Raw genomic sequence first — 26,443 nt, 5'->3', positions numbered from 1 at the left:
GAGAGAGCAATGTGGCCACCACATGTAGATCAAAAATAATGTTTTAAATACACATTCACATCCACTCGTATCAAAATATTATGAAATAACATTATCCATTGGTTCAGAAAGATAAATACTTATACACAGTTGCAAGATAAAGATGGTCTTTTTCTGACAATATGAGAGGGCTGATGAAGAAAGTAATGGTTTCTGTGGTTCAGGTGTTCACGGTGTTGGCAGCAGCAAGCAGTGAGGCGAACAGAGAGTCTGGTCTTTGCTTCAGCACATCTGGAGAGTCTAATTCTGCCCCCTGTTGGACAGAACACTTACTGTAAGTCCAGGTTTACGACCACACAAACTTTATCTTGTGTATTTGTGTTTATTTGTTACCTCTCCGTTGTCCATGACCAGAATCCGATCTGCGTGCATCACAGTGTTGATACGATGCAATTCTATTTGACTGTTTTTGACCAACTCTACTTTGACTTTTTAACCTACTTAATTCTTTGACATAGAACTTGTATGACCTTTTTTGACATATACTTTGAATATAATTCTCTTCATGAATTATTTCAAAATTCTATACTTAATAACTAAACTTTTTTTAGACACAATACATGACTTTATGAATTTATTTGACATACTTTAATATCACTTTTTAATGGAATACTATGTAATGACTCTTATAAAACTTGTTTCAACATACTATATCACGACTTTGTTGTCCTGTGATATAATTATTTTTTTACATTTTACACCATTGATTTTTAAAGCCATAATATACTATGACTCTTCTATAACATTTCTTGACAAAATATACTATGATTTTTTGTATTACTTTTATCATCATACTATACTAACACTTTTTTTCAATAAGCTACACTATGACTTTGTGAGATATAATATTCTGTGATTTGTTTCCCCCACATACTATACAATGTCTATTTCATGAATATTTCACATACTACAACTTGTTTTAACATACTATGTATATGAATATGCATTTGTTATAGATTTTTCAATAATATATACAAATGGTCTCCTTAATTTCTGAGCAGAGATGCAAAGAGGTTTTCAAATGAATACAAAAAGATTTATTTGTCCCCGAGGACAATAACAGGCACAGAGAGTAGCTGAACAATAATAAATGGTGACACAAAACAAAGCAAGCATGCTGTACAGATTGAGATGATGTATACAGATATTTACACAGACAAATATAAAGAAATATATAAACTATAAATAATAAATAATAAATAATCATAAATAGCTTCCTGTGTGTGCGTGTGCGTGCGTGTGTGCGTGCATGCGTGCGTGTGTGTTGTTCTTGTGATTGGCCGTCCCCGCTGTCACTTCATCTTTTTTGCACACCGACTGGTCTGCTAGTCAGGAGTCCTACAGGAGTCTGCTACTGGAGTTTGGGAGTTTGTTCTGCCTGGTTCACGTCAGCTAGAAGGATGTTAATATCAGAGATTTCATTTACATCAACGTTTGAATCGGTGTCCATGTGCGTTTGTATGTGTGTGTGTATGTGTGTTTGGTTATTAGATGCAGCCAGGATGATCATGATCATAATTTTCGTTACGTTTACGAAAGCAACACTACCCTGCAGGTTCCTCCCCCGGTGGTGAGCCCACAGGATGGCTGAGAAGCGGTTGCCATGTCCCTTCTTCGGGCTATGCCCGAGCGGGCTCCGTGGCAAGCCCGGCCACCAGGCGCTCGCTGACAGGCCCTCCCTCCCCAGACAGGGGCCCCGGGCTTCCTCCGAGCTGGGTCACTCCTCTTCTTCCTCGTTTAGACGTGGGGTCTTTTGAACCATTCTTAGTCTGGCCCCCTCGCCTGAGACCAATTTGCCATGGGAAACCCTAGCAGGAGCACAAAGCTCCAGACAACATAGCCCTCAGGGTCATAGGGACACACAAACCTCTCCACCACGGTAAGGTGATGGTTCCCGGAGAGGGTTTTTTTTTTTTGTTTTTTTTTTTATATTTCATATTTTTTTTATTTTTTTTTATTGTTTTTTTTGTTTGTTTTTGTTTTTTATTTTAGTTGTGGGAAACCGGAGCACCCGGTGAAAAACCCACATGGACAAGGGAAGAATATATCATATATACATTTGGGGCCAAATTGGTTTGTTTGAATAGTTGTGGGAAACCGGAGCACCCGGTGGAAAACCCACATGGACAAGGGAAGAATATATCATATATACATTTGGGGCCAAATTGATTTGTTTGAATAGTTGTGGGAAACCGGAGCACCCGGTGGAAAACCCACATGGACAAGGGAAGAATATATCATATATACATTTGGGGCCAAATTGATTTGTTTGAATAGTTGTGGGAAACCGGAGCACCCGGTGGAAAACCCACATGGACAAGGGAAGAATATATCATATATACATTTGGGGCCAAATTGGTTTGTTTGAATAGTTGTGGGAAACCGGAGCACCCGGTGGAAAACCCACATGGACAAGGGAAGAATATATCATATGTACATTTGGGGCCAAATTGGTTTGTTTGAATAGTGGGGGGAAACCGGAGCACCCGGTGAAAAACCCACATGACACAGTGCAATTCACTGTGCCACCCTTTTTTTTAAATATTAATATATATCTGTATTATAATTCCTAAAAAATTATAAAACAGCATACATTATTTTCCATTTCCATTTTTGGGCCAATTTGGTGTGTGTGTGTGTGTGTGTATGTGTGTGTGTGTGTGTGTGTGTGTGTGTGTGTGTGTGTGTGAGTGCTTTCATCAGTGTCTATGTCCCGTGAAGAGCTTTTTAAACCATGTCTTCTTCTTCTTCTTCTGGATCTGGCTCTGAGCCTCGTCCAGCTGGGACCTCAAGGAGCTTTCTGTGTTCTTCAACTCCTCTTCTTTTTCTTGGAGAGCCTGTCTGAGGCTCTCAGTGGCCTGAAGGAGAGATAACTTCTCCTCCTGGTCACTCTTGAGCTGAGCCTCATAGGAAGCTTTGTCTTTCAGGCCCTCCATTACCAGGGACACTCTCTCCTGCCACCATACCAGGCGGTCACTCGTCAACTCTTCTTCAAACTTTTTCTGAAGAGCAGCAACGAGGTTGTTGTGATAGTCGTCCTGCATCTTAAGCTGGGCCAGATGGTTGTTCTGGGATTGTTCCAGCTGTTGGAGGAGCAATGACTTCTCCTGAATGCAGAGACTCTGAGTTTCAAGCAGATCTTTGGATTCTTTCAGATCTGCTGCGATCCTGCTGGTCTCCACTTTCTGCTGCTCCAGCTGGGCTTGATGGATCTTTGTAGCCTCCTTATGTTGTGTTTGAAGAGAGGCTACGCACTTCATCTGGGCGAGGTACTTGACCTGGACTTCTTTCAGCGTTGCAGTGAGGGATAATCTCTCCTCCTCCATCTGGAAGCGTTCGGTCTCAAGATCTTGATGAGATTTCTTTTTCTCCATCTCAGAGTGGAGACGCTCAGTCTCCAGCAGCTCTTCTGACTTTTTTAGGGCTGCTGCAATCCTGCTGGTCTCCACTTTCTGCTGCTCCATCTGGGCCTGATGGATCTTTGTAGCCTCCTCCTGTTGTGTTTGGAGAGAGGCTCCGATCTTCAGCTGGGCGTGGTATTTGTCCTGTGCTTCTTTCAGCGTTGCAGTGAGGGATGATTTTTCTTCCTGATCACTCTTGTGCTGCTGCTCTGCCTTTTCTATAGAAGCCACAATGAGTTTCTTCCCCTGCTCCTGCTTGTGGAGCTGAGCCTGATAGGAAGTTTTGTCTTTCAGGTTCTGCTTCACCAGGGAGTCTCTCTCCTGCTGCCATACCAGGTGGTCACTCGCCAACTGTTCTTCAAACTTTTTCTGAAGGGTTGACTTCTCCTCCTGACACTGCAGCTGCAGCTCTTCTGACTTTTTCAGGGCCGCTGCGATCCTGCTGGTCTCTGCTGCCTGTACATCAATCTGGGCTGTGAGGGAGGATCTCACATCCAACGACTGAACACGTTCGGTCTTCAGTTCCTGCTCTGCTTTCTGCAGCTCAGCCATGAGCTTACTAATTGCCTCTGTGTGTTCATTGATTTTGGCCATACAGAAGTTTCTGAAAGACTCCATGTCCTCTTCACTGGGGCTTTTTTGTTGACTTTGTGCCTCTTTCAGGGCCTCTGCCAACTGGCTGGTCTCTGCCTGGCATCTCTCCAGTGTCTGCCTCACCTCAAACTCTTGTTTTTGCAGAGAAGCAATGACGGCGACGTGGAAATCATAGTATTGGCCGGCCTTTTCCAGTTCCCCTGTGAGGAACAATGTCTCCTGCTGCCGCTGGACACGTTCGGAGTTCAGCTCCTGCTCCGCTTTCTGCAGAGCATCCGTGAGATTTTTGATGTTCTCCTCCTGGCTTTTTTGATGACTTTGTGCCTCTTTCAGGGCCTCTGCCAACTGGCTGGTCTCTGCCTGGCATCTCTCCAGTGTCTGCCTCACCTCAAACTCTTGTTTTTGCAGAGAAGCAATGACGCTGACGTGGAAATGATGGTATTGGCCGGCCTTTCCCAGCTCACCTGTGAGGAACGATGTCTCCTGCTGCCGCTGGACACGTTCAGAGTTCAGCTCCTGCTCCGCTTTCTGCAGAGCATCCGTGAGATTTTTGATGTTCTCCTCCTGGTTGCCGATGATTACCTCAGGGAAGTCTGTGACCAGCTTTGTGTCCTCGTCGGTGCTGGTTGTGTGTGGACTTTGAAGGAAAGCCTGGGGTTTCTCCAGGGCCTTCTTAGTCTCCTCAACCTGATGTTGGAGAGCTCCCTCCACCTTGCTCAACTCTTGTTGTAACTTCTCCACGTTGGTTTTAGCAACTGCAAGGAGCTGCTGTTCAGCACTGAGCTGCAGACTGCTGGCCTCCCTTTCACGAAGAAGGGCCTCTTTCTCTGCCTTCATCTTCTGCATCTCAGCATGCTGGTCCTCGTTGATGGAGATCTGCTTCTGCAGATCGCTCTGAGCTTTTACCAACCATTCAGATGGAGGGAGGCCCTTTTGAGCCAAAAGGAGACTGCTAGCCTCCCTTTCACGTAGAAGGGCCTCTTTCTCTGCCTTCATCTTCTGCATCTCAGAATGCTGGTCCTTGTTGATGGAGATCTGCTTCTGCAGATCTCTCTGAGCTTTTTCCAACCATGCAGATGGAGGGGGGGCCTTTTGAGCCAAAGAGAGACTGCTAGCCTCACTTTCAGGGATGATGGCCTCCCTTTCAGGGATGATGGCCTCCCTTTCAGGGATGATGGCCTCTTTCTCTGCCTTCATCTTCTGCATCGCAGCATGCTGGTCCTTGTTGATGGAGATCTGCTTCTGCAGATCTCTCTGAGCTTTTACCAACCATGCAGATGGAGGGGGGACCTTTTGACTGCTAGCCTCCCTTTCACGGATGAGGGCCTCTTTCTCTGCCTTCATCCTCTGCATCTCAGCATGCTGGTCCTTGTTGAAGGAGATCTGCTTCTGCAGATCTCTCTGAGCTCTTTCCAAACCAGCCTGGGGTTTCTCCAGGGCCTTCTTATTCTCCTCAACCTGAACGTAGAGAGCTCCCTTCACCTCCCTCAACTCTTGTTGTACCTTGTCCATGTTGGTTTTAGCAACTGCAAGGAGCTTCCTTTCAGCACGGAGCTCCAGACTGCTGGCCTCCTTTTCATGTAGAAGGGCCCTTTTCTCTGTCTTCGTCTTCTCCATCTCAGCATGCAGGTTCTTGTTGATGGAGATCTCCTTCTGCAGATCTCTCTGAGCTTTTTTCAAACATGCAGATGGAGTGGGGCACTTTTCAGTCAGAGCTGTATTCAGCTGGGCTTTCAAGTCACTTATCTCCATTCGCATCTGTCTGTTATTGTTGCAATCTTGAGTCTGATCAAGGAAAAGCTGCATCAGGTCTTGATTAACTTCAAGAAGAACTCTCCCTTTTATTTTGCTGGAGGTGAGTTTCGCTTTGTCGTCCAAAGATTGTACTTCTAACTCCATTGAACTGTGATAGAAGTTCTTTGGGGTGTCACGTTTAATATCTGCCATCTCTGTGTCGTGCTGAACCAAGGTGTTCTTGTTCTGGTAGTTGCTCTGTGCACTTTCAATCGCCACAACTTTGTCTCTGAAGTACAATGGCTTCTGACTGTAAGTTGTATAAAGAACAACATTGGGCACTTATACTTATACTTGCACTGGCTTTGATCTGTGATGTCATCAAGACATTCCATGGTCTTTGATCTCATGGTCTGATGATATCACAAATTCTGTGCTTTTAAGCCTGTTCCAGGTGACATGTTCTGTGGTTGCTATTGGATACCGGTGTGATTTGTTGTTTTTTAAATGACCTTATTTGAAGTGTTGATGCACCTACAATGTTAGCCTAGCCTAGCACCCAGCTACAATGTTAGCCTAGCCTTACACCCAGCTACAATGTTAGCTTAGCCTAGCACCCAGCTACAATGTTAGCCTAGCCTTACACCCAGCTACAATGTTAGCCTAGCCTTGCACCCAGCTACAATGTTAGCCTAGCCTTACACCCAGCTACAATGTTGGCCTAGCCTAGCACCCAGCTTGGCCAGCTTATTTGGATTCACAGTTGAGTTGATTTCAAGCTGAAGTCAACCAACATCACTGGTACTTTACAACCAGTGAAGTCAACCGACATTCAGTCTCCGTTGTGTCAAAGCGCAGACGACAGTGAAAGTCATGTCTACAAATAACCAAATATTTTTATGAATGACTCCTGAAGGTGCAAGTCCAGTCAGTGCTGAAGGCAAATAGGGTCCACTGATCAATTAGTGTATTATACAGTCTGACGAAGCTGACTCCTCTGAAAGCTGTGCTGACTGTGCCTACATATACCAGGATGCATTGCACACAAATGGTGAGTTCTTCACCTTACACAAGATATCTTTTAGTCTGATAAAACAAACAAAATAAGATCACAAAATGAAAATAAAAGAATATTTCTTACACTAAATCATTAAAATACAACCGTAAATTTAACTCTTGTGAATGTATTCTCTTACACTGAATAAAGACAGGCTTGAGGCCTTGTTACCTCAAAACACACTTCATTCAAACTTGACAACAAGAAAGTAAACTCACCCCGTCTTGGTTAGTCTTCTCATTGTTCAAACAATCAGCAACTCTTGCTTGGTCGATATCAATCCTTAATTGACCTTGTAAAGTAGTAGAGGTAGTAAGTAAAGTTAAGGTGAAAATATGCCACATTTCTTTCGGCCACGTCGCCCCAAAATTGCCTTGTATGGTCATGTCTGTCTCTTCCAGTTCACATCCTGAAGTTCTCCAGAAGGTTATCTTATTATTATATTATTGTTACCTTATACACTCAAGCACGGACATAATTTAGGGGGGGGACACAGGGGACATGTCCCCTGCACTTTTTCAAAAGGCCGTTTTGGTCCCCTGCACTTTTTACCGTCCAAAAACAATGTTACGCTATAGTAAACAGAGACGCGTCAAGCACTAGGACCAAGCGGAAAACGGCCGCTCAAGCTGAAGCCTGTTTCCCTTAGTTTAGACCGCCCACAAGCTCCTCGATTGGCTCTGCCGTTTCTTGTGTGATTGGCCGTCCCCGCTGTCACTCCATCTTTCTTGCACACCGACTGGTCTGCTAGTCAGGAGTCCTACAGGAGTCTGCTACTGGAAGTTGGGAGTTTGTTCTGCCTGGTTCACGTCAGCTAGAAGGATGTTAATATCAGAGATTTCATTTACATCAACGTTTGAATCGGTGTCCATGTGCGTGTGTATGTGTGTGTGTATGTGTGTTTGGTTATTAGACGCAGCCAGGATGTCTAAAAAAAGAAAAGTGGACATAAGAGACTTCTTTAGAAGTCAAAGTGTAAGTTACTCAAATGCGTTACACCCATCCTGCAACACCTTCACTGGCTCCCAATAAAGCAGCATATCCACTTCAAGATCCTCCTCATCATTTACAAAGCTCTCAATAATCTGATCAATAAAATGTATTATTGTTGTAGTTATTATAACTATTGGATTAGAATTGGGTGATAATGTTTTGCTACATGATTTACAACCAGTCAAACCAAAAAAGGGAACAGTAAACTTAAAATTAGCAATCGAAAACTAGAAGAACTACTAGAAAACACAATGAACTGAAAGAGTTAGAGTTTTATTAAAAATACTTGTGTCCCCCCGAACCTCTGAAATCAAAATTTCGTCCTTGCTGGAGTGAATGTGTTGAAGAAGAGCAGATGTTTGGAGAAGAAGTGCAGCTTCAACATCCCAACAAAGGCACTCAGGGTCGAATCGAGCCCGGCTCCACTGCACCTGTACGCCGAGTCCTGACGTCGTGACGTCCGGCCCGAGCATTCCCATCGTTTCCATGGTGACCACGACTAATAATAATACTTTTGGGCATTTTATGAAATATGAACCTGGCGCATCTTTTTTCACAAATCTCTATGTAAGATGTGGAAGTGTTGACGGCACACTTCCAACTACAACACTACACGGTTCTCCCGCCGTATTAATACTATTACAAATAATCATTTTACAGGAGAAACCGTCGAGTGAGTGTCTGGTTTCACCAAATGAACTGTTCACCTTCAAACTCCAAAAGTTTCACTGATTTCTGGACTTGTGTGTGTTTACATTACACACTAAGCTGACTTAAGTCAGCTTAGTGTGTCCTCCTTTACATTCAGGCCGTTACTGAGACAGACCAGTCTGTTTACATTGTCAGAGGACAAAGCAGCACACACCACATCTATAATTAACGCAGAGATTAACACGTTAATGTTGACAGCACTATATATATATATATTTATGCACACACACACACACACACACACACACACACACACACACACACACACACACACACACACACACACACACACACACACACACACACACAGCCAAATCTTTGAAAACAAAATTTGGCTACCTAACACCACGGTAATAGGTAAATTCTGCAATGAACACTGACTAGGACGGCTGGGATCACCTCAAACTCTGCTTGGCACTTAGAAAGGAAGCATGTATGGAGAAGGAGTGTTAAGGAGTTTTATAGCCAGAGCAGGTCAAGTCCAACAGAAAGTCTTTCTGAATAGAATCACCAACACAACCTTTAAGTTAATTCTGGTTATAAGTGTTTCTCTGAGGAAATTAAAATCAAATAAATACAATTCACCCTACAATTCCTTTTGATTATTTTCTCAAGACATTTCTCGTGGTACATTTATGGGAACATAATGTGCGGCTTGACCACAACGCTGCTGGTAGGCAACATCTCTGTCCACTGGTCAAGTGTCTCATTTACAGTCTGGTCAGAAACATGAACGCCAGTAGTCTGCTGGAGGTCATTTTTTAGGGCTCTGGCAGTGCTCCTCCTGTTCCTCCTCCACAAAGGAGCAGACACCGGTCCTGCTGCTGGGTTGATGCCCTTCCACGGTCCTGTCCAGCTCTCCTCGTGTGCTGGCCAGTCTCCTGGTATCTCATGCATGCTCCTGAGACTGTGCTGGGACACGAACCTTCTTGCAAACACATGCATTGATGGGCCATCCTGGAGGAGCTGGACCACCTGTGCAACCTGATTGGGCTGCAGGGCCCACCTCATGCTTCAAGTATAGTGTCAAGGACACGAGCAGAACACAAAACTACAGCAAATCAGTCAGGAAAGATGAGGAGAGAGCAATAGTCTGTGGCCACCGCATGTAAATGAAAAATAATGTTTTAAATACACATTCACATCCACTCGTATCAAAATATTATGAAATAACATTGTCCATTGGTTCAAAAAGATAAATACTTATACACAGTTGCAAGATAAAGATGGTCTTGTTCTGACAATATGAGAGGGCTGATGAAGAAAGTAATGGTTTCTGTGGTTCAGGTGTTCACGGTGTTGGCAGCAGCAAGCAGTGAGGCGAACAGAGAGTCTGGTCTTTGCTTCAGCACATCTGGAGAGTCCAATTCTGCCACCTGTCGGACAGAACACTTACTGTAAGTCTAGGTTTACGACCACACAAACTTTATCTTGTGTATTTGTGTATATTTGTTACCTCTCCGTTGTCCATGACAAGAATCCGATCTGCGTGCATCACAGTGTTGATACGATGGGCGATGGTGAGCACCGTGCAGTCCTGGAAGGCTTCCTTGATGGTGTTCTGGATTAAAGAGTCCGTCTCTGAATCGATGGATGCTGTTGCCTCATCCAAGAGAATTATCTGTTGGACAACACGAGGGAAAGTTAGTGTAGAAGAAGAGATTGTCTGGAAAGGAGGGGAGTTAAGGCGGTATGAAGTAGAGAGGGTTTGGAAGACAATTAGATGCACCTGCACAGATCGACCTAGAGAACTGAACAAGATGAGTGACGATATGATAAAAGAGTAAAAGTCTGAACAGAGATACTGGTTGTGGTGGGTTCATTGATGCATATGTGAATAATAGAATGACATGCAGTTATTTAATTTGATTGGTGTTTCAACAAACATTTACGTGGGTAATGCAGTGGCTGTTCAGCAGCAATAAAAGTGTGTAAATCGTAAGAAATCAAGGAGCTAGATACACAAACCTTGGAGTGTCGGAGTAATGCTCTAGCCATACACATGAGCTGTCTCTCTCCTACAGAGAAGTTCTCTCCATTCTCCAGGACCGGTGCTTGCAGTTTCCCCTCCAGTCTGGAGATCTGAGGAAACAAAACAATCCTCACTGCTTTTATGTCCTACTACCACTGCTACGAAGAGTAACCCGGACTCTCAGCGATCAAACAGCCCATTAAAGCAATAGTTTGACATTGTGGGAAATTCACAGTACTTCACAAAAGTACAAATTTAAGGTACTTGTGCTGTACTCAGTAGTAGTAAGTACAGCTTCAATGCCACTTTATTTCTCTTCTCTCCACCAGAACCAACTAAAATACTGCTTACACATTAATACATCAGTGATATCAGAGAATAAAAGAATTGCATAAAACTCACAGAAGGCTTTTTTTGTTCTGAATACTCTAATACTTAAGGACATGAAGTGGATAATACTACTGAGTTTTAACTTAAGAGCTTCATGCAGGACTTTTACTTAGTTTTTTACAGTGGGGGCATTCATTATTATATAGTTAAAGGATCTGAAAATGTTCTGTTCTACCACTATAGTACAGTTAATCTTATACTTAAGGGTTCAATACGTTTTCAAAAAAAGTATCTATGATACTAGTAGACCCAGAAGAAACACTGTATGCTGGCTAACAACATTGTAATGAAATGTTAACATACTGAGTCCTTCATGTAGGTCTTTTCCAGCGCTGTCCAGATCTCCTCATCATTGTAGTTATTGAAGGGGTCTAAGTTGTACCTGTAGGCAAACACATGCCTTAATCAATTATCCACAGTGAGAACAGTGGGGGCCTTTGGGTAAACAGAGAGCTCTATGGAGTTAGGAGGTTAGCTATGGTTACCTGACTGTGCCAATAAACAGCTCAGGATCCTGGGGAATCACAGACAATTTGCTGCGTAGATCCTGCAGACCCATGGTCATAATGTCCACGTCATCTATCAGGATGGTTCCTGCTGCTGGCTCCACCAGCCTGAACAGAGCCACGCCTAGAGAGGACTTCCCTACAGACACAAACCAGAAGAGAAACCTGAATGCTTTACAGAGGCAACGTTTCCCCTCAGCACCCTACAGTCATGGCTGAAAAAACATCCATCTAATCCCGCATTATTAATTTATTTACATTTAAATCCCAAAATGCGGATGCCATACAGCTTTTTTATTGTATACGATACATTATGATAATGATTTACAGTACTGTATGTATAATCCTCTGTTCAAAAAACTCAAAAGGACATTTAAACCACACAAAAGATCGAAGATAGAAGTTGAAAATGTTTACTAAGGTACATTATTTAATGTGTTGAGTAAGGAGGAACCCAGATTACACCAAATCATATAATATAAGGAAAAACTACTGGGCAGTATCTTACCAGAGCCTGTCCTTCCCACGATACCCAGCTTCTCTCCAGCTTCGATGGAGAAATTGAGTCCGTTCAGGACTATCGGTGTATTCTCTCTGTACCTCATCTTATAATCCTTGAGGGTGATGCTTCCACTCTTTGGCCAGTCCTCGGGGACTTGAACCCCTTTCATGTGCCTGGGGGCCTCAGACTCACAACCCTGTACACAATGAACAACACAATAGTTGAGGGAGGAGATAGGAGGTCAAAGGTGTCACATGATTAATTCATTATTAAAAGCCTAACTAGGGACGGGAGTTGGAAACTAGCATCAGCTATAATCTCTGTATGCAGAACATCAGTCACATTAACTTGTTTGTAATGAGTGGAAATGTTACTATGTTAACCTGCATTGTCCCTATCAAATAAACTAAATTAAATTAAATCAAGTGCATAGTAGAAGAACATACTACGACGTATAAAGGCCACTGTAGAAAAGAAAAGGAGCGGACAGAAATGCTAAATATTCTGAGAAAAAAGTAGCAAATTTGCTAGTTTTAAAGTTGCATATTTGCTACTATTTTTACTAGAGTATTGCCCACCTCTTGGCTCTGTTTTTTTTCTACAGTGGCCCTTATACACCGTCGTAACCAAACAGCAGAACAAAGAATATTTGTTTTAAGGTAGAGATGTCTAAAGTCTGACCGTGATGTATTCCTGCAGCCGCTCCACAGAGTTGAATCTCGCCTCCACCTCCGTCGACATCCTCACTGTGTACTGAAGCATGCCTGTCAGCTGGACGACACATAAACCGTCTGTAAACATTCAGTACATGTTGCAGTTGCTTGTGTGATGCCCCAAACCCTTGGCTGCGGTCGAATAGTCTATTTTGCTTAGGAAGGTTCCTAAAGAAGTGACCTGGAAGTAAACAAGCGGCCGCAATGATGAGAGCTGTTTGAGCTCCAATGCTTCCTTTCAAATCACCTTTAGCATAGGATACAACGGACCTTCCTTTATGAAAGGAAAGGAGATTACATAGACCCATAATTCATTGCAAGAGCAACATTTAACGGCTGTCGGATTCTCTGAGCACCACAGTCGTCTTTTCCTAAATCCCTTTTGAGTTCTCCTCCTAACTTTCCTTAACCCTGTGACGTTTCCCCCCCGAGGTCAAGGAAAAGGCGTTAGGAATAAGAGTTAGACCTCATTTTTTGACTTTGCAGCCTTTGTCTGGAGGGTGTTCAGCTTGATTAAACTCACCTGGGCCTTCCGAGCTAAAGAGGTCCACAAGTTCATTGACTGGCTCTCTTGCTACAGCAGAACATGCATGATGTTGTTTGGTTTTTAATTCCACAACACATCCATGCATGGCTTTCATTCCTGACTTTGCTGATCTGCACACTCCATTGTTAATTTCAGGGAACCTTAGTTCAATAAATGATGTTTGGTGTTAATTGTAAACTTGATTGGACTCCCTCCTCCACGTTCAGGTGTGTGACACTTGCAATGTGTCATTACAAAATCAAATTAAAGTTTCATTCATTTTCTGTGTAAACGTACCTGTATGGTGTAGGACAAGGCCAAGCCTTTCAAAGACGGACTGATGAGGTCATTACTGCTGAGCACTACAAACAGAGACACCAACAAGGTCATGGTGGAAGCCATGAAGTCCAGGAAGAAGGAGAGCCAACGTGTCCCACAGTGAAACAGCAAGTAGTGGTTGGAGTTGATGTCATTCAATGACTTGAACCTACAACATGAAAAAGGACATACTAAGGTTTGTAAACAAACATACTGTAGTGCTGAACTTTTGACCCGTAAGTCGTAAAAATACACTTTCTCTGACAGGTCATAAATATATGTATACAGCTTTATAATCTGCTAATATTAATTAATCATTGCAGCACTCATGACTTTTCAAAATTCATTCATTTTAACTGTCAAGCATCATAAAACTTCATAATTGCTCGTCAGTCACTGACATTTTTTGTAAGGATCATAATGTATTACAATGTCCATAGTTGTTGCATTATACTTTTTTCATATATATATTTTAAATCACATTATAATTTATTACAACAGTGGTTTTTAATTAATTATAGATATGGGTGTTACCCAAACACCTTTTTTTCTGTGGGCACAGACAAATATCTCCACATAAGCTATGAATGCCAACAAAAAAACAGCATAAATCTAAAGTTGAGAACCTCTTACAGTTTAATGTGACTGTCCCGTATGTTGTAAGCGTGGATGGTGCTGAGGCCCTGCAGGGTCGAGGTGGTGAGAGAGATGCAGGGAGAACGACTGATGTTCTCCATTCTCTTCATCTGACGAATGCTCCTCTGGAAGATACTGCACACGAATCACAAGCGTCAAGAGTGGTCAACTTTGAATGTGTGTTTACCAACATTAACCCTAAGATGTAACAAATTATACTTTTAATCTGGTATCAACTCACAAGAGAATGGAGATGAAGCAAAGTGCCATCACAACCACAGCTACCAGCATCAGGGGGAAGACGGCAGAGATGATGATAACGGTGAAGCTGACCAGCAGACCAAACCGCAGGAAAGAGTCAATGTAGAGGGGAAGCACAGCGTCCACTTCCTCTTGATCTTTGGAAAAGCGGTTGAGAATGCGGCCTGTTGGTGTCGTGTCAAAGAAACTCATGGGACTGGAGAGAATCTGAGAAGGAAAAACAATGAAATCTTCATCATCAGCAGCTCATTGGTAGATCTTCTATACTGTCTAGTCTGCCTGACTCATCGATCCTTTATCTGACGGAGGTTTCTACAAGTTAGAAGCCCTCGGCCATGGCTGTGTATTGATGAATCAATGGCTCTGTCCATGGTGCTGAAGTTGTAGAGTGGATTTGTAATTGTGACTTCTTCTCTGAGCCCTTCTGGTAATTTCATCTTGGTTCTATAATACGATATAAAACCTATAGCTGTAGAGTTTTAAGAGATTTTTAAATCATTATATTCAGCTTATGATGACTAAATGGCATATAGATGGCTGGGTGTGAGCCATTAAACAGTACCTTCTTGAACATGGTGTCGTGGAGTTTATAAGAGGCTTTCAAGGACACCCAGGTGAAGGAGAAGCATTTGATAGTGGCAAAGGAGATCATGACGATCACCATCAGGCCATAAATCATCTGGTAGAACTGCAGACGTGGGTTTTTTGAGATGTCGCCCTGGTTTGAAGTTGAATTATTGGATGACTAGGGGGGAAATAAAAAAAAGAAGAAGAAAATATATGTTAGTGGAGACCAATGCCATATCGACACAACACATTGTTTCATCTGTAAGGATATTTTTAATGCAATTGTGACTATTGTCATGATGTAATTACACACATCTCAATCATACTGTTGTATCTGCTCATGTGTGCTGATCAGTCAATACACTGGATCCAGCTAAGTGGTGACGTAATCTTGCAATTAAGACCATAAACTCATGTTTACAATTTTTACTGAGATAATAAATCAAGTGAGAAGCAGGGACATTTTCTCATAGAATTCAATACAATCGGACTTCTTTTTGCAACCACAGGAGTCGCCTCCTGAGGTGCGAACCGAGCCATTCACTAGATTCAGACTGTCCAAAAACATGCAGGTAGAGAGACGGTTCTCACCCCGTCACCCTGCCCCAGCCAGAAGCTGAGCCACCAGTTACAGAAGGCTGTGGATCCAACCATCAGGACGATGTTCAGAATGGTGAGGAAGATCACGATGTAGCCTGCAGCAGCACACATCAAACATCATCAACCACATTGTCCATGTCTTCATTGTGTATTATTACATAGAATCATGTGTGTGTGTGTGTGTGTGTGTGTGTGTGTGTGTGTGTGTGTGTGTGTGTGTATCAGACCTCCAGCTGCCTTGCAGTATTGGTGGTAGACTCTCCAGGAGATGGAACCTTCTGTGGGGGATTCCTGAGTGACCAGCTGATCAGGAGGAGCTTAAAGAGGAAGAAAAGATTGAAAATTATTTTAGAAAATGGTGAGATGGGATGATTGTTGAAAGAAGGGAATAAAACACGTAGTATTCATTCAGTGACACACTCATTTGCTGTAAATGCAAAAGGTGGGAAAATAGCTACATTAATAAATATAAGATGATTTACTGCTAACCTCAACCCACCTGCTCAATCACTGTGGTTGTGAATATCAGACTACAATTCCCACCCACATCCCCAAATTGAATAATTGGAAATCTGTGTGTGTGACTGGTTCCCAAGCTGGCTGACCACCCAACCAGCACTGCTGGCCAATTAACATACACCCTTTGTCTTTTCGGTTCCCACATAATAATGGAATAATCGGAGTCTGAGAAACATCCTTGCAGAGACTGGGTATATTACATGTGAGCTGGCTAACCCTGCACCAACATCAGAATTATGCTTTAATGTGTTTCTTTAAACTCACATTTTTGGTCAGCTGTCTTTCCATCATCCTTTTCATCCGATATGTCAAACGCTGCAAGGAAGCACAGATTGTAATAAACTGTAATCTGTACTACTGTAATGAAAGACATAGACATGCCCAAAATATTACAACGATAACAATATATTGACAGTCAGGATTGGAGAGTTATCGCCTTATGCATGATTTACAATCAAGCTCAATGTTCTTCCTTTTGACATCCAAGGTCCTTTTGTTACATCAATGGACAGCTGGAACTACTTTTTTATCATCCTGATGATTAATTGGCTCTTTTACAAATTACATTTTTTGAATGACACTGTGTTGGATCGTTACAGAATGATATAAAATGTGGGAACACTTTATTGTTACTTTTGTAAAGGGTCATAACAGTCCAGGAGTAGTAGCAGTGGCGAGGTATGACAGTGTCTCTTTATCATTAAAGGTCAAAGGTTATTTGGAAAAACCACAGAGGCTTTGAACACATCGCCACACCGGAAAAGTCTCTGGTTTACATACCTGGGTTCACTATCCCGCCGTCTGTGCTTGGTCTTTGGTCAACGTCTGGGGGTGACACTTCCTCCTTCTCATTCTTAGTCTAAATGATAAGCAAGACAAGTGGACATAACTAACTTACATAATGAATCATTAACGATTGCCCTCCTAGAAGACTCCTATCAACCCTGACATCTCTCAATATTTGGTGCAGCTTACATGTAGCAGTTTGTTTTTGAGCTAAAAAACACTGAGTTTTGTATTATTTTTTTTACTTCAGGCTGTTCCATCTGGTAGTTGGTGATGAGCTGAGCGTAGCGTCCGTTGGCTTTCATCAAGGCCTGGTGGTTTCCGGCCTCCAGCACCTCGCCATCATCCAAAACTAAAATGTCGTCGCAGAACTCCAGATACTGACAGACACAAGGCGAGGACAACCATCAACAAGGTCTTCCCAACACGGTCTAAACAGCACGTTTTTACACTGATGGCGTTTGATGTCATGGTTAATAATGAGCTGATTAGGATTCACTATCTGCTCAGGAATAAAACTGTACCTGAAGCTGGTGTGTAATCAGTATGATTGATTTGCCCTGGAGCTCCTTCTTAATGCATTTTTCAAAGACGTGTTTCCCCACATGGGCATCAAGGGCAGATAGTGGATCGTCAAGGAGGAAGATGTCTTTATTTGAGTAGACAGCTCTGGCGAGGCTGATCCTCTGCTTCTGGCCCCCTGACAGATTCAGCCCTCGCTCTCCAATCTGCCAACAAAACACCAGAAAGCTTCTAAAAACATTGTTATGTCATGCGGTACTCTGTTTACTGTAGACGATTCTTCTGTCTCCCTTAACAGATTTATTTTCACTGTAAGTTGCAATAGGAGACCGTGTAAAGTTGTTTTGTTTTTGTTCAAAGAAAGAAATGTTACGTGAGTGATGATTGTATCAACTAATGTTTATCTATTTCATCTTCTGTGGATCCAAATGTCGATGAGGGGTTTCCTAACACATCAGAGAGAGTAAGTCAAAGTTGGAAAGTTGTAGTTGAGAGTACAACGGAGAGCTCCTACCTCAGTTTGATCACCATATGGGAGGATTTTCAGGTCAGCTCTGAGGCTACAGAGTTCCACGACTCTGTTGTATCTGTGGATGAGACGACACACAGTGAATTCAACAGAGCTGTTTTGAAGACATGGTTATTAAATTCAGATTCCTTACTGGTGAAATCAATTTAAAATAATGAAAATGTCTTCTACTCTTTTGTAGAGTTGCAACTTTAAAGCTAGCCCAAAGTTTGGTAAATAAACATATAAAGCACATTTAATACTGAAAGATTAATGTGTGAGTCTATGTTACCTCTGGCCACAGGATAGCAGTATTGCTCCATGAAACAAGATGATTCATTTAATCAACTTTCTATTTTCCTTCCTTTTCCTTTCATTGCATGGAGACAGGACACCAATTTATCAGAAAATGTGAGTTCCCTTTTACTGAAGTCTTTTGAGTGAAGACCTTTATGCAGTTCACCTTGTTTTCTGTTTGGTTTTGAAAAGGAAGAATGAAATCTGCAGTATTCAGCTTAGATTTACCAGATTAAGGAGGTGTGTAAAAGGTCACGGTCCACTGTGGCGTTTAATAAAAAACTTTTGTTGTTCCCGTTTAAGGAAAGTTTAATAAAGCCGTCATCCATTAATTTGGAAGTCATAACACAGGCTCTTCCCAGGGTGCATCTCTGAGATCTGTTAGGTCTCCGCATGATAATGTTGTTGTTGTTTGTGGGAAGAAGTTTGTCCAGAGAAAGAAAGGAAACCTCCTTTCAAGGCCATAACTCAGTCCATTAAAAATCGTCTAAATGTTGAGATTCAAGATGAATCATTGAAACATTTGAAGACCTGAATTGTTTATCCGTCACAAAGTCAATGTATTCTTTCTGAAGTTCTGAGAGAATTGATTTTAATTGGGCATGTGGTAAGGACGGATTTGTTATAGTTATATCTCCTTGAAGCTCTCACAGCAGACTACCTGCAGATTCAAACATTGTAGTTCCATTTTAGACAGGATACCAAAGCAGTTCTTATAATGCTCATTTTCATTAACATTTTTTAAAATAATATCACACAAGGATTTAATAAATACCTTAATCAGATGTTGGAGGTGTTGGATCAGGATCATACAGATCAACAGAGATAATAATGAGATTTATTTCTTCTTTTTCTTTACAAGATACTCCTCATGCCAATCCTAACTACTTTTGTTTCTCTTCTTTTCATATCGCTATATAGTATATACAATAAATACCTGTATTATATATATTATATACCTGGACTGGTCAAAAGGTTCCCCCATCAAGATGTTTTCTCGGACAGTTCCCTGGAATATCCAGGCCTGCTGGGAAACGTAGGCGAATGTCCCATCAGCTGTGAGGGAGCCCTGCAGAAGGTGCATCTAAAATGTAAAAGAAAATGTTAGTTAAATCAGGGTTTTATACAATGAAAATAAGGAGCATCGTTTTACATATTGTGAAAGCAATAGCCAGTACAATATCTAACATTATGTCAGAGACTTGCAGACATTGTAAACTACAATAAAAGACTAAAAAGAAGGAGGAGCCAACCTGTTCCAAAATGCTGGAAATCAGTGACGTCTTTCCACTCCCCACGTTCCCACAGACGCCGAGCAGGTTGCCCTTCAGGAGATAAGACGAGAGTGTGAGTTTCCCTTTAATGCATTCTAATTCACCTCATGTATCCTTATCTGTGGTAAAGCACACCTTAGGCAGCGTGAAGGAGATGTTTCTCAGGGTTGGCAAGCTCCTACTCTGTTCATCCGGGGACGTTTCCTCCACTTTGTCACCCTTCACCCCATTGGCCGAGATGGGTGGGGAGTCTGGCTCGCTGTCTGGTTTGGTCCAAGAAAGGGTGGCATTCTTCATCACTATGGCTGAGGGACTGTCTTTTGTATGGATCAGGTAGGACTCTGGGTTCTGGAGCAGCAATATTTTCTGAAATAGCCACACATTTATACATGAACGAGATCCATGAAATACATACTGAATGCTGATACTTCAAGTCGTTAGTTACGCGAATGTTTCATTTTTTAGGAAAAATTATTATTATTTTAGGAATTATTCAATTTTATGGGCAACGAAGACAATAACAACAGAAGCATTAAAGTCAAGTTTGCACAGCAGGTTGATGTTGCATGTTAAAGCTATGGTCTACATTCGGAAAATCAGTTGAGCCTTCCGGACCAATGGCTCCCATTGGTCAATTTCTTTGCAGGCCTACAGTTAATAGACTGAACAGAATAGACTGAACAGATTTTTTTTTTATTCCAAATCGTAGACCATAGCTTTAAAACTCTATACAAGCTGGAGATTAAAAACTCTGTTATTTCCGCGTTATTCTGAAGAGTATGAGCTTTGTTGGGGGAAAGTTTGTGTGCCTGGGTGACATCCCAGCAAAGTGATGTTATGCAAGTTGTAGTAGTAAGATGTTATGTAAGATCGGAGTAGTAATGAATACCACTGACATTAGTGCGTAGGACACTGGGAGAGGAGTTTACCCTTAGTCGTGCTAGTGAAACAGCAGCCTCAGCCAGCGCCGTCACACACAGGGGCAGCAGAGACAAGCAGAACCTCAAGGAGTTGAAGATGGCGATGGTGGTAAAGGCCTGTTAATGACAAATAATCATCCTCAAACACACCTCGCACTATACAGCACCGACAGGAAGGTACATCAGTTTTAAATGGAGAACAATGCCGTAGTCGCCAGCACTTTGTCTGCAGCTGCTCTGGTTTAGTGCAAACCCAAACAAACAAAGGTAAAGGGATAGTGCATCATGGATGCTCACATTCACACCAAATGTAGACTCATCAGTTAGTCTAGCCTGCATGTCTTTGGACTGTGGGAGGAAGGTGGAGAACCTGGAGAAAATGCACACTCTTTGACAGTGCTGACCACGACACCTCTGTGCCCCAAAACACCTCTATTAACCATGTAAGTCATGATGGCATGGATGTGCTGCACTGCTGTGGTACTCACATCAGACGTGTTGAGCTCCAAGCCCAACAAAGTGTGTACAATGAAGGTAAGAACGGTGGCGACGGTGGGGATGATGGTGGTGAGACTGCTATTGGTGTTCTGGACGTAATGGACCTTTCGTAGTTGTTTCTTCTCCTTTTCCCTCAAGTCTGTAAGAGAAACAGCATCACATAGTTGGAGAATAGTTATAGTTTTTCACCTTTACTCCTCCTGATATTAGCTGACCTCCGAGTGCAAGCCTGGTAGAGGCAAGGGCATATCGGAGCTGACCCCTAGTTACCCGTTTGATATAAGGAGACTATTCTGTACCAGTGTGGTGATGTGTTCTGTCAAAAACAAATCAAAATAAGTGAAAGTGTACAGTTTCAATAAGACTACGTCAACATACCAACTTGTGGTGGCAATTTCCACCTTCAGATTCCTGTAAAATGTGCACACACTTTCCCTTCATCTTTGCTTTTAGAAATCACTAAACTTTTGGACAACGAAACATGGGACGTAGGATACGTATCTTACTGTTCGGGTCAAAATTGACCCGTTTTGACATTTGCCCTTTATGTCATTCTTTTAGCCGGAAATTTGCTGACTTTTCCTAAAGCGAGTCTTTATTTGCTATACAACAAAAAACATTAAACATGCAGTCACACCTGCAATCTTCTTTTCAAAGGAACCTTCCCAGGCGTACATCTTGATAAGTTTGATGCTGGTGAGAATCTCATTCATCGTGCGAACACGATTGTCTTTTATCAATATACTTTTCCATCTGAATATGTTAACGAGCTTGGCCAAGCCAAACTGAAAGCAGAAAAAACAATAATAGTTAGTGACAAATGAAAACAAGATTCAATCAAGCAAATATAGAAAAATTTAAAAATCTCTGATCTCCAGTTTCTAATATACCTGTATGGGGATGAAGATGAGGAAGGTGATGACTCCAGTCAGTGCAGTGTAGCCCAGAACGTGGCAGGCATAGCCAACACACACAATAAAGAGCACCGGGGTGGACAGCATGAAGCTCCCCAACAAGACTGCCTCAAATAATTTGTGGCCATCATTGGTCAAAAGATTAATCATCTGGATGGGAGAGAAGAAGAGAGCAAGAGAAAGACTGTCATTTAAATTTGATTTGAGCTGGTTGATCTAATAGAGAGAGTAGATTAATTCCACAAGATATTTTGACAAAGAAATATAGTTAAAACAAAAAAACTGGGTCAAAAACAAGAAGAAAACTGCAATAATACCAACTATAATGTTTGATAACAAATAGGCACAATGCAGTCGTCCCCTGTAACACCAACTCATACATTTTCGGCCAATTGCTCTGTTAGTTAGCATTGCTCTAGCTGTGCTGCGCTTTAAAACCGTACTCCTTAAAATGGAGGTTTTGGAGTTTTACAAGCAGCTGCACACGAAGTTGAACATGATTGCTATGTAACGACTCACACAGGATCAGCTGATTCCTAGTTAAACTCGGGTTAAACTGCTTGGAAACCAGAAGTACTCTGATTTTCTGTTTAAAACCATGTTAAACTCTAAAAAGTGGCTAAGCTAGCGACAGAGCAATTACCCAAACATATTTCAGTGTCATCAAAGTAACGTGATGTGTTGCCACAAACTGCTGTCCCATTCATAAAAGCCCTTTGCAGCCTCTAACACTCATTAACCAGGTATCAAAAACTGCCACAGTGTTTTTAGGGGAGCGAGGTCGTTCTGGGGTAGCTAGCGTCAGCTGCATCAACACGTTGCAGTAATGTTCTAATTTATTTACTACCTGTAGAATGTGCCAGTTTTAATAAAGGTTAAACATTTTAAGACATTAGGTATACTGAAAATATACACTCTTTATTTTACTTTCTACACTCCACTGAGAGAAAATAAGCTTAAACCCATATGTGTGTAACCCGGTCTTTACCTCTCCCATTGAAACGCCGTTGTGCACCCGCAAAGAGATGACCTTCTGAAAGGCCACTGTAGAGTAGGCACCCTTCAGTCTGACTGCGGTTCGCAGGTTCAGCGCCCACAGCAAGGACACGAGGAACGCTTTGAGGAACTCTGAGATGAACAAAGCCAAGGACAGACCTACACCATAGGACACTGTGGAACTCTTTGGATCCTCAGTATAGTTGAGGATTCTGTAGACCAGAACAGCCTGAGAAGTTTGGAACACACACAAGAGCATCAAACAATAAACAACCATTCATTTTATCATTCTTAACATTTGTGCATTTTTGGCTTGGCTCTGTAATTGTAAATTTACAGCTCTTCATCTAAACCATCATTAATTCTCCTTAGCACTGATAACACAGACAGCTTGTTTTGTGTTGTAAAGTACAAAAGTACATTTACTCAAATGTAGTACTTAATCATCTCACACCCTAAACATTTGTCTTGTGACCCTTGGGAAGGGGCCAGACCCCTTGGTGGGAGACCTATGGACTATACTACCCAACTGTATAAAGTAGCTACTGTAACAGGAGCTGCACCTCAATCGTCAAACTTCAAATACTACCACAATGCATCAATATAAACCATCTAATAATGTCATAAATACTATATCGGCCACAGGGAGAATTTTCTGCATGAGTACTTTTTTAAATACTTTAAGTAGGCTACATCTAGATTGTACTTGTGTATTTTACTAAGATGTTGAATGCAGGACAGCAAGGCCAAACTTCGGAGGAGGCTCTTGGGTCTGGCCAATAAACGAAGCACTGGTACTCCAGATATTCAAGTCCAAATAAAATTACCGGGCCCAGAAACACTGCCACCATGACCAAGACGCCAACAATGACAGACAGGATCAGCCTGGTTCTTTGAAAGCGGAGGATCACCCGAACCACAGAGGCCTTCTCCAGGCCAACCTTTGCCACTTCTTCTTCCCAGAATCTCTGGAGCCTGTGCACAACACACATATCAGCCTTGTTAATTTATTATCAAAGTAAAAGAGTGTACCTATGTGTTATTTCCTAGCATTCTCAGGATTTTTTCGGCTTGTCACGTGTCATGGTAAATACACTGGACTGTTGTTGCATCAAATCACGTGGGCGCTGCCATGAATTAGCAAGAAGAGTGTCCGACCTTTCTCCGCTGGTGTCAGCGACATCCAAAGGAGACAAGCTGAGAGAGCTCATGTTCAGCTTATTCCTGAACAAGTCCCACATCATGGGGGTCATCCACGCAAAGGTTGTAAAGGACAGGAAACCTGCATTGTCCAGAGGGTGGGACCTTGACATGGAAACATCACCCAATATTCAATGGGGAGTGTACAGTATCTGTCTGTAAACATGTCACAATTCAATTTTGTATCAAATGACATATAAGTGCATAAAACAATGAGACTGACTGGGATGAGGACCAGCGGAAGGGTTTGAGGGTCTGAACGCTCTGACTGTATTTTCCGAACAGAGTAGGATACGATCTCTCTCCGTCGTCCATATCAGTGTCTTCTGGAGTGGAGACCACAGATCCAGTTCTCCATCGGAAAACATCTTCCGTCTTAAGAGTCACATACAGAGAGAACGTTTGTCAATGTCCCAGCTAAAGAGTCTCAAAAAGTGGATCAAACAAGTCTGGAACTAAAACACAAAGGAAGGAAGGATCAGGTAGTGAAAGCCACTTTTAAAGAGGCAGGAAAGATGGAAGCTACTCTTTGTTCTTTACTTACATAAGAGACTCTTTGAGTATCGCTCTCCTCCAAAGAACAGGCTTGCTTCATTTTGTCCTGTTTCGACACAGCAATGGTACTAATTAGAAACACAATCTTGTAGTCATTTCTTATTCAGCTGTAATAACATTACTGTCAGGAGTGTAGCTCTAACATTTAGGATGTTTTAGAAGTGTGATTAGGGGATTACAAGTGTGATCAATCTATTCCACACGGTGCAATGAAAAAGTAAGCGTTTATTGATTTCAATCCTGCCCAGACCGAGGCAGAATCATAGGCTGTAATCCCTCCTTGAATGTTTGCAACCAGTGGATGGAAGTGACCATATATGGACTGCGGATGAGCGAAGATCTGACGAACAAAATCATCAGAGAATCACCCTGAGCGACGAATGCATCTGGCTTCTGGCATCAAGCTGTTAATACAAACAACATTTGGCTTCCATAATTTGAAGTAAACATTGCAATTTTAAATAGTAGGTTTTAAAGTAATCTCGGAGGCTAATTGCATTGATAATGTGGTAGTGACTGGCATCGGAAGCAACAATCTATCAAGCAATCTATCAATCACAGGCCATGTCCTAAAGCATACCCTGCTGTATAATCTATTACACTCTAAAAGGACCATAATGTACAAAAACAACATCATGCTGGATTGAAGAAGACTTGAAACTGGCGATTGAGACCATAAACTAATTTATATTTACTGAGGTAATAAATCAACTAGAAGTAGCATCATTTTCTCACAGACTCCCATGCAATCTGACTTCTTTTTCAAGCAGAGGAGTCGCCCCCTGATGGTCAGTAGGGAGAGAACACGGTTTTTCTTTTCAGAACCAGAGGTTGCCATCAGGGCAGAATACAGAGACCTTCAGCGAGCACAGGAACCATTTAAAACAATGGCGTGCTGTAGCTTCAGGCCATAAAACTTTTGAACTCTGAGATCTGTCATGATAGCGACTCTGCTGGCCACTTATTAGCCAATCAGCTCAGTGTGTGGGATGACCATGTGTTTTTTCTGTTTCACCTGTGCCCTATATTTAAAATCTATACTGCCACCAGTGGTTACTTGATGTAAGCTACAACAATAAGCAGACAGACATTATAAATGGCTCAGTTTCTCTGTATATTTATATTTATTTATTCATGTATTGATTTTAATATTTCTAATCATACATATTCTATTACATCCCTGTTTAAAATACATTCATTTTGCAATTAGTCTAGCACACATTTTTGTCTTTGTATTTAAATTTCAGATTTTTATCCTTATATTTTAATTTTGCAATATTTCATATCTATTTTATATACACTTGCATTGTTTGAGGGATCCTGAGATCGAAGATTATCACGTAGTTGTAAAGAAATGACACTATAAAAGAGTTGTAAATCTTTCATGCCCCATGACTAGAGAGAAATGTGCTGAGTCATTGAATGCCCTCCTCTCTGCCTCTCACCTCCATTCATACTGTGGCAAAGTTCGTACAGTAAAATTAGATGCATACGCATGAAAATGAGTGCATGTGACCCTTGTTACTGTATAGTAAAATACACAAAGAGCTGAAAAAGTTACACTTTTTAACCTTAATTTAAGAATAAATGGATCATATCTGATCAGGTGTTATACCTGTATGTGTTTTAATTTATTATCAGGATGGTAGACCTAAAACCACCAGCTGCTAAACCACCACAAAACCACAGACAGTACAACCGACAGGGAACTGCTGGGTGACACAGCTCTTTAGTAATGACGTCTAAACAAACTGAACAATATCAGGTAAGCCTACTGGATCTAAAATGAATTCAAACTGAAATAAAACAATAAGGTAGCAAAACGAAACATTACCTTTGTGTTGAGGACATGGAAGCCTCACCGCAGCTTGTTGATAGTGACTCCCGAGGAAACATGGGGCAGCATTTTCAAGTCACATTTATAGAGTTCAAAG

At 41.9% G+C, this 26,443-nt stretch overlaps 2 protein-coding genes across 3 annotated transcripts in view; one reads left to right on the top strand and one right to left on the bottom strand.

Moving 5' to 3' along the window:
• The window catches only part of LOC311013489 (E3 ubiquitin-protein ligase RNF182), a 315,914-nt gene that overhangs the window by 270,123 nt on the left and 19,348 nt on the right, over positions 1 to 26,443 (top strand). The gene's annotated exons all lie outside the window — the stretch shown is intronic.
• On the bottom strand, positions 8,831 to 26,385 carry abcc12 (ATP-binding cassette, sub-family C (CFTR/MRP), member 12). Of its 2 annotated transcripts, XM_084004877.1 has the most exons (31): positions 26,344 to 26,385; positions 24,499 to 24,555; positions 24,178 to 24,329; positions 23,913 to 24,059; positions 23,582 to 23,729; positions 22,747 to 22,983; positions 21,735 to 21,908; positions 21,482 to 21,629; positions 20,835 to 20,983; positions 20,356 to 20,463; positions 19,562 to 19,792; positions 19,406 to 19,477; positions 19,112 to 19,236; positions 17,862 to 17,934; positions 17,350 to 17,553; positions 17,071 to 17,205; positions 16,820 to 16,898; positions 16,304 to 16,354; positions 15,748 to 15,837; positions 15,512 to 15,615; positions 14,916 to 15,098; positions 14,334 to 14,560; positions 14,090 to 14,227; positions 13,436 to 13,625; positions 12,581 to 12,670; positions 11,906 to 12,095; positions 11,377 to 11,536; positions 11,195 to 11,273; positions 10,498 to 10,611; positions 9,986 to 10,150; positions 8,831 to 9,905 (listed from the first exon to the last, which is right to left on the bottom strand). In XM_084004877.1, the coding sequence occupies exons 2-31, from the start codon at positions 24,547 to 24,549 to the stop codon at positions 9,813 to 9,815; spliced, it is 4,107 nt and encodes a 1,368-aa protein (XP_083861003.1). In that variant the 5' UTR covers positions 24,550 to 24,555; positions 26,344 to 26,385; the 3' UTR covers positions 8,831 to 9,812. The 2 variants fall into 2 exon arrangements, with proteins under 2 accessions (XP_083861003.1, XP_083861004.1); XM_084004878.1 differs by lacking the exon at positions 14,916 to 15,098.

This window comes from Eutrigla gurnardus (genome assembly GCF_963514095.1).
Source record: "Eutrigla gurnardus genome assembly, chromosome: 1".
Lineage (NCBI taxonomy): Eukaryota > Metazoa > Chordata > Actinopteri > Perciformes > Triglidae > Eutrigla > Eutrigla gurnardus.
Note: the sequence above shows the minus strand (reverse complement) of the source record. Positions and strands in the feature narration are given on the sequence as shown.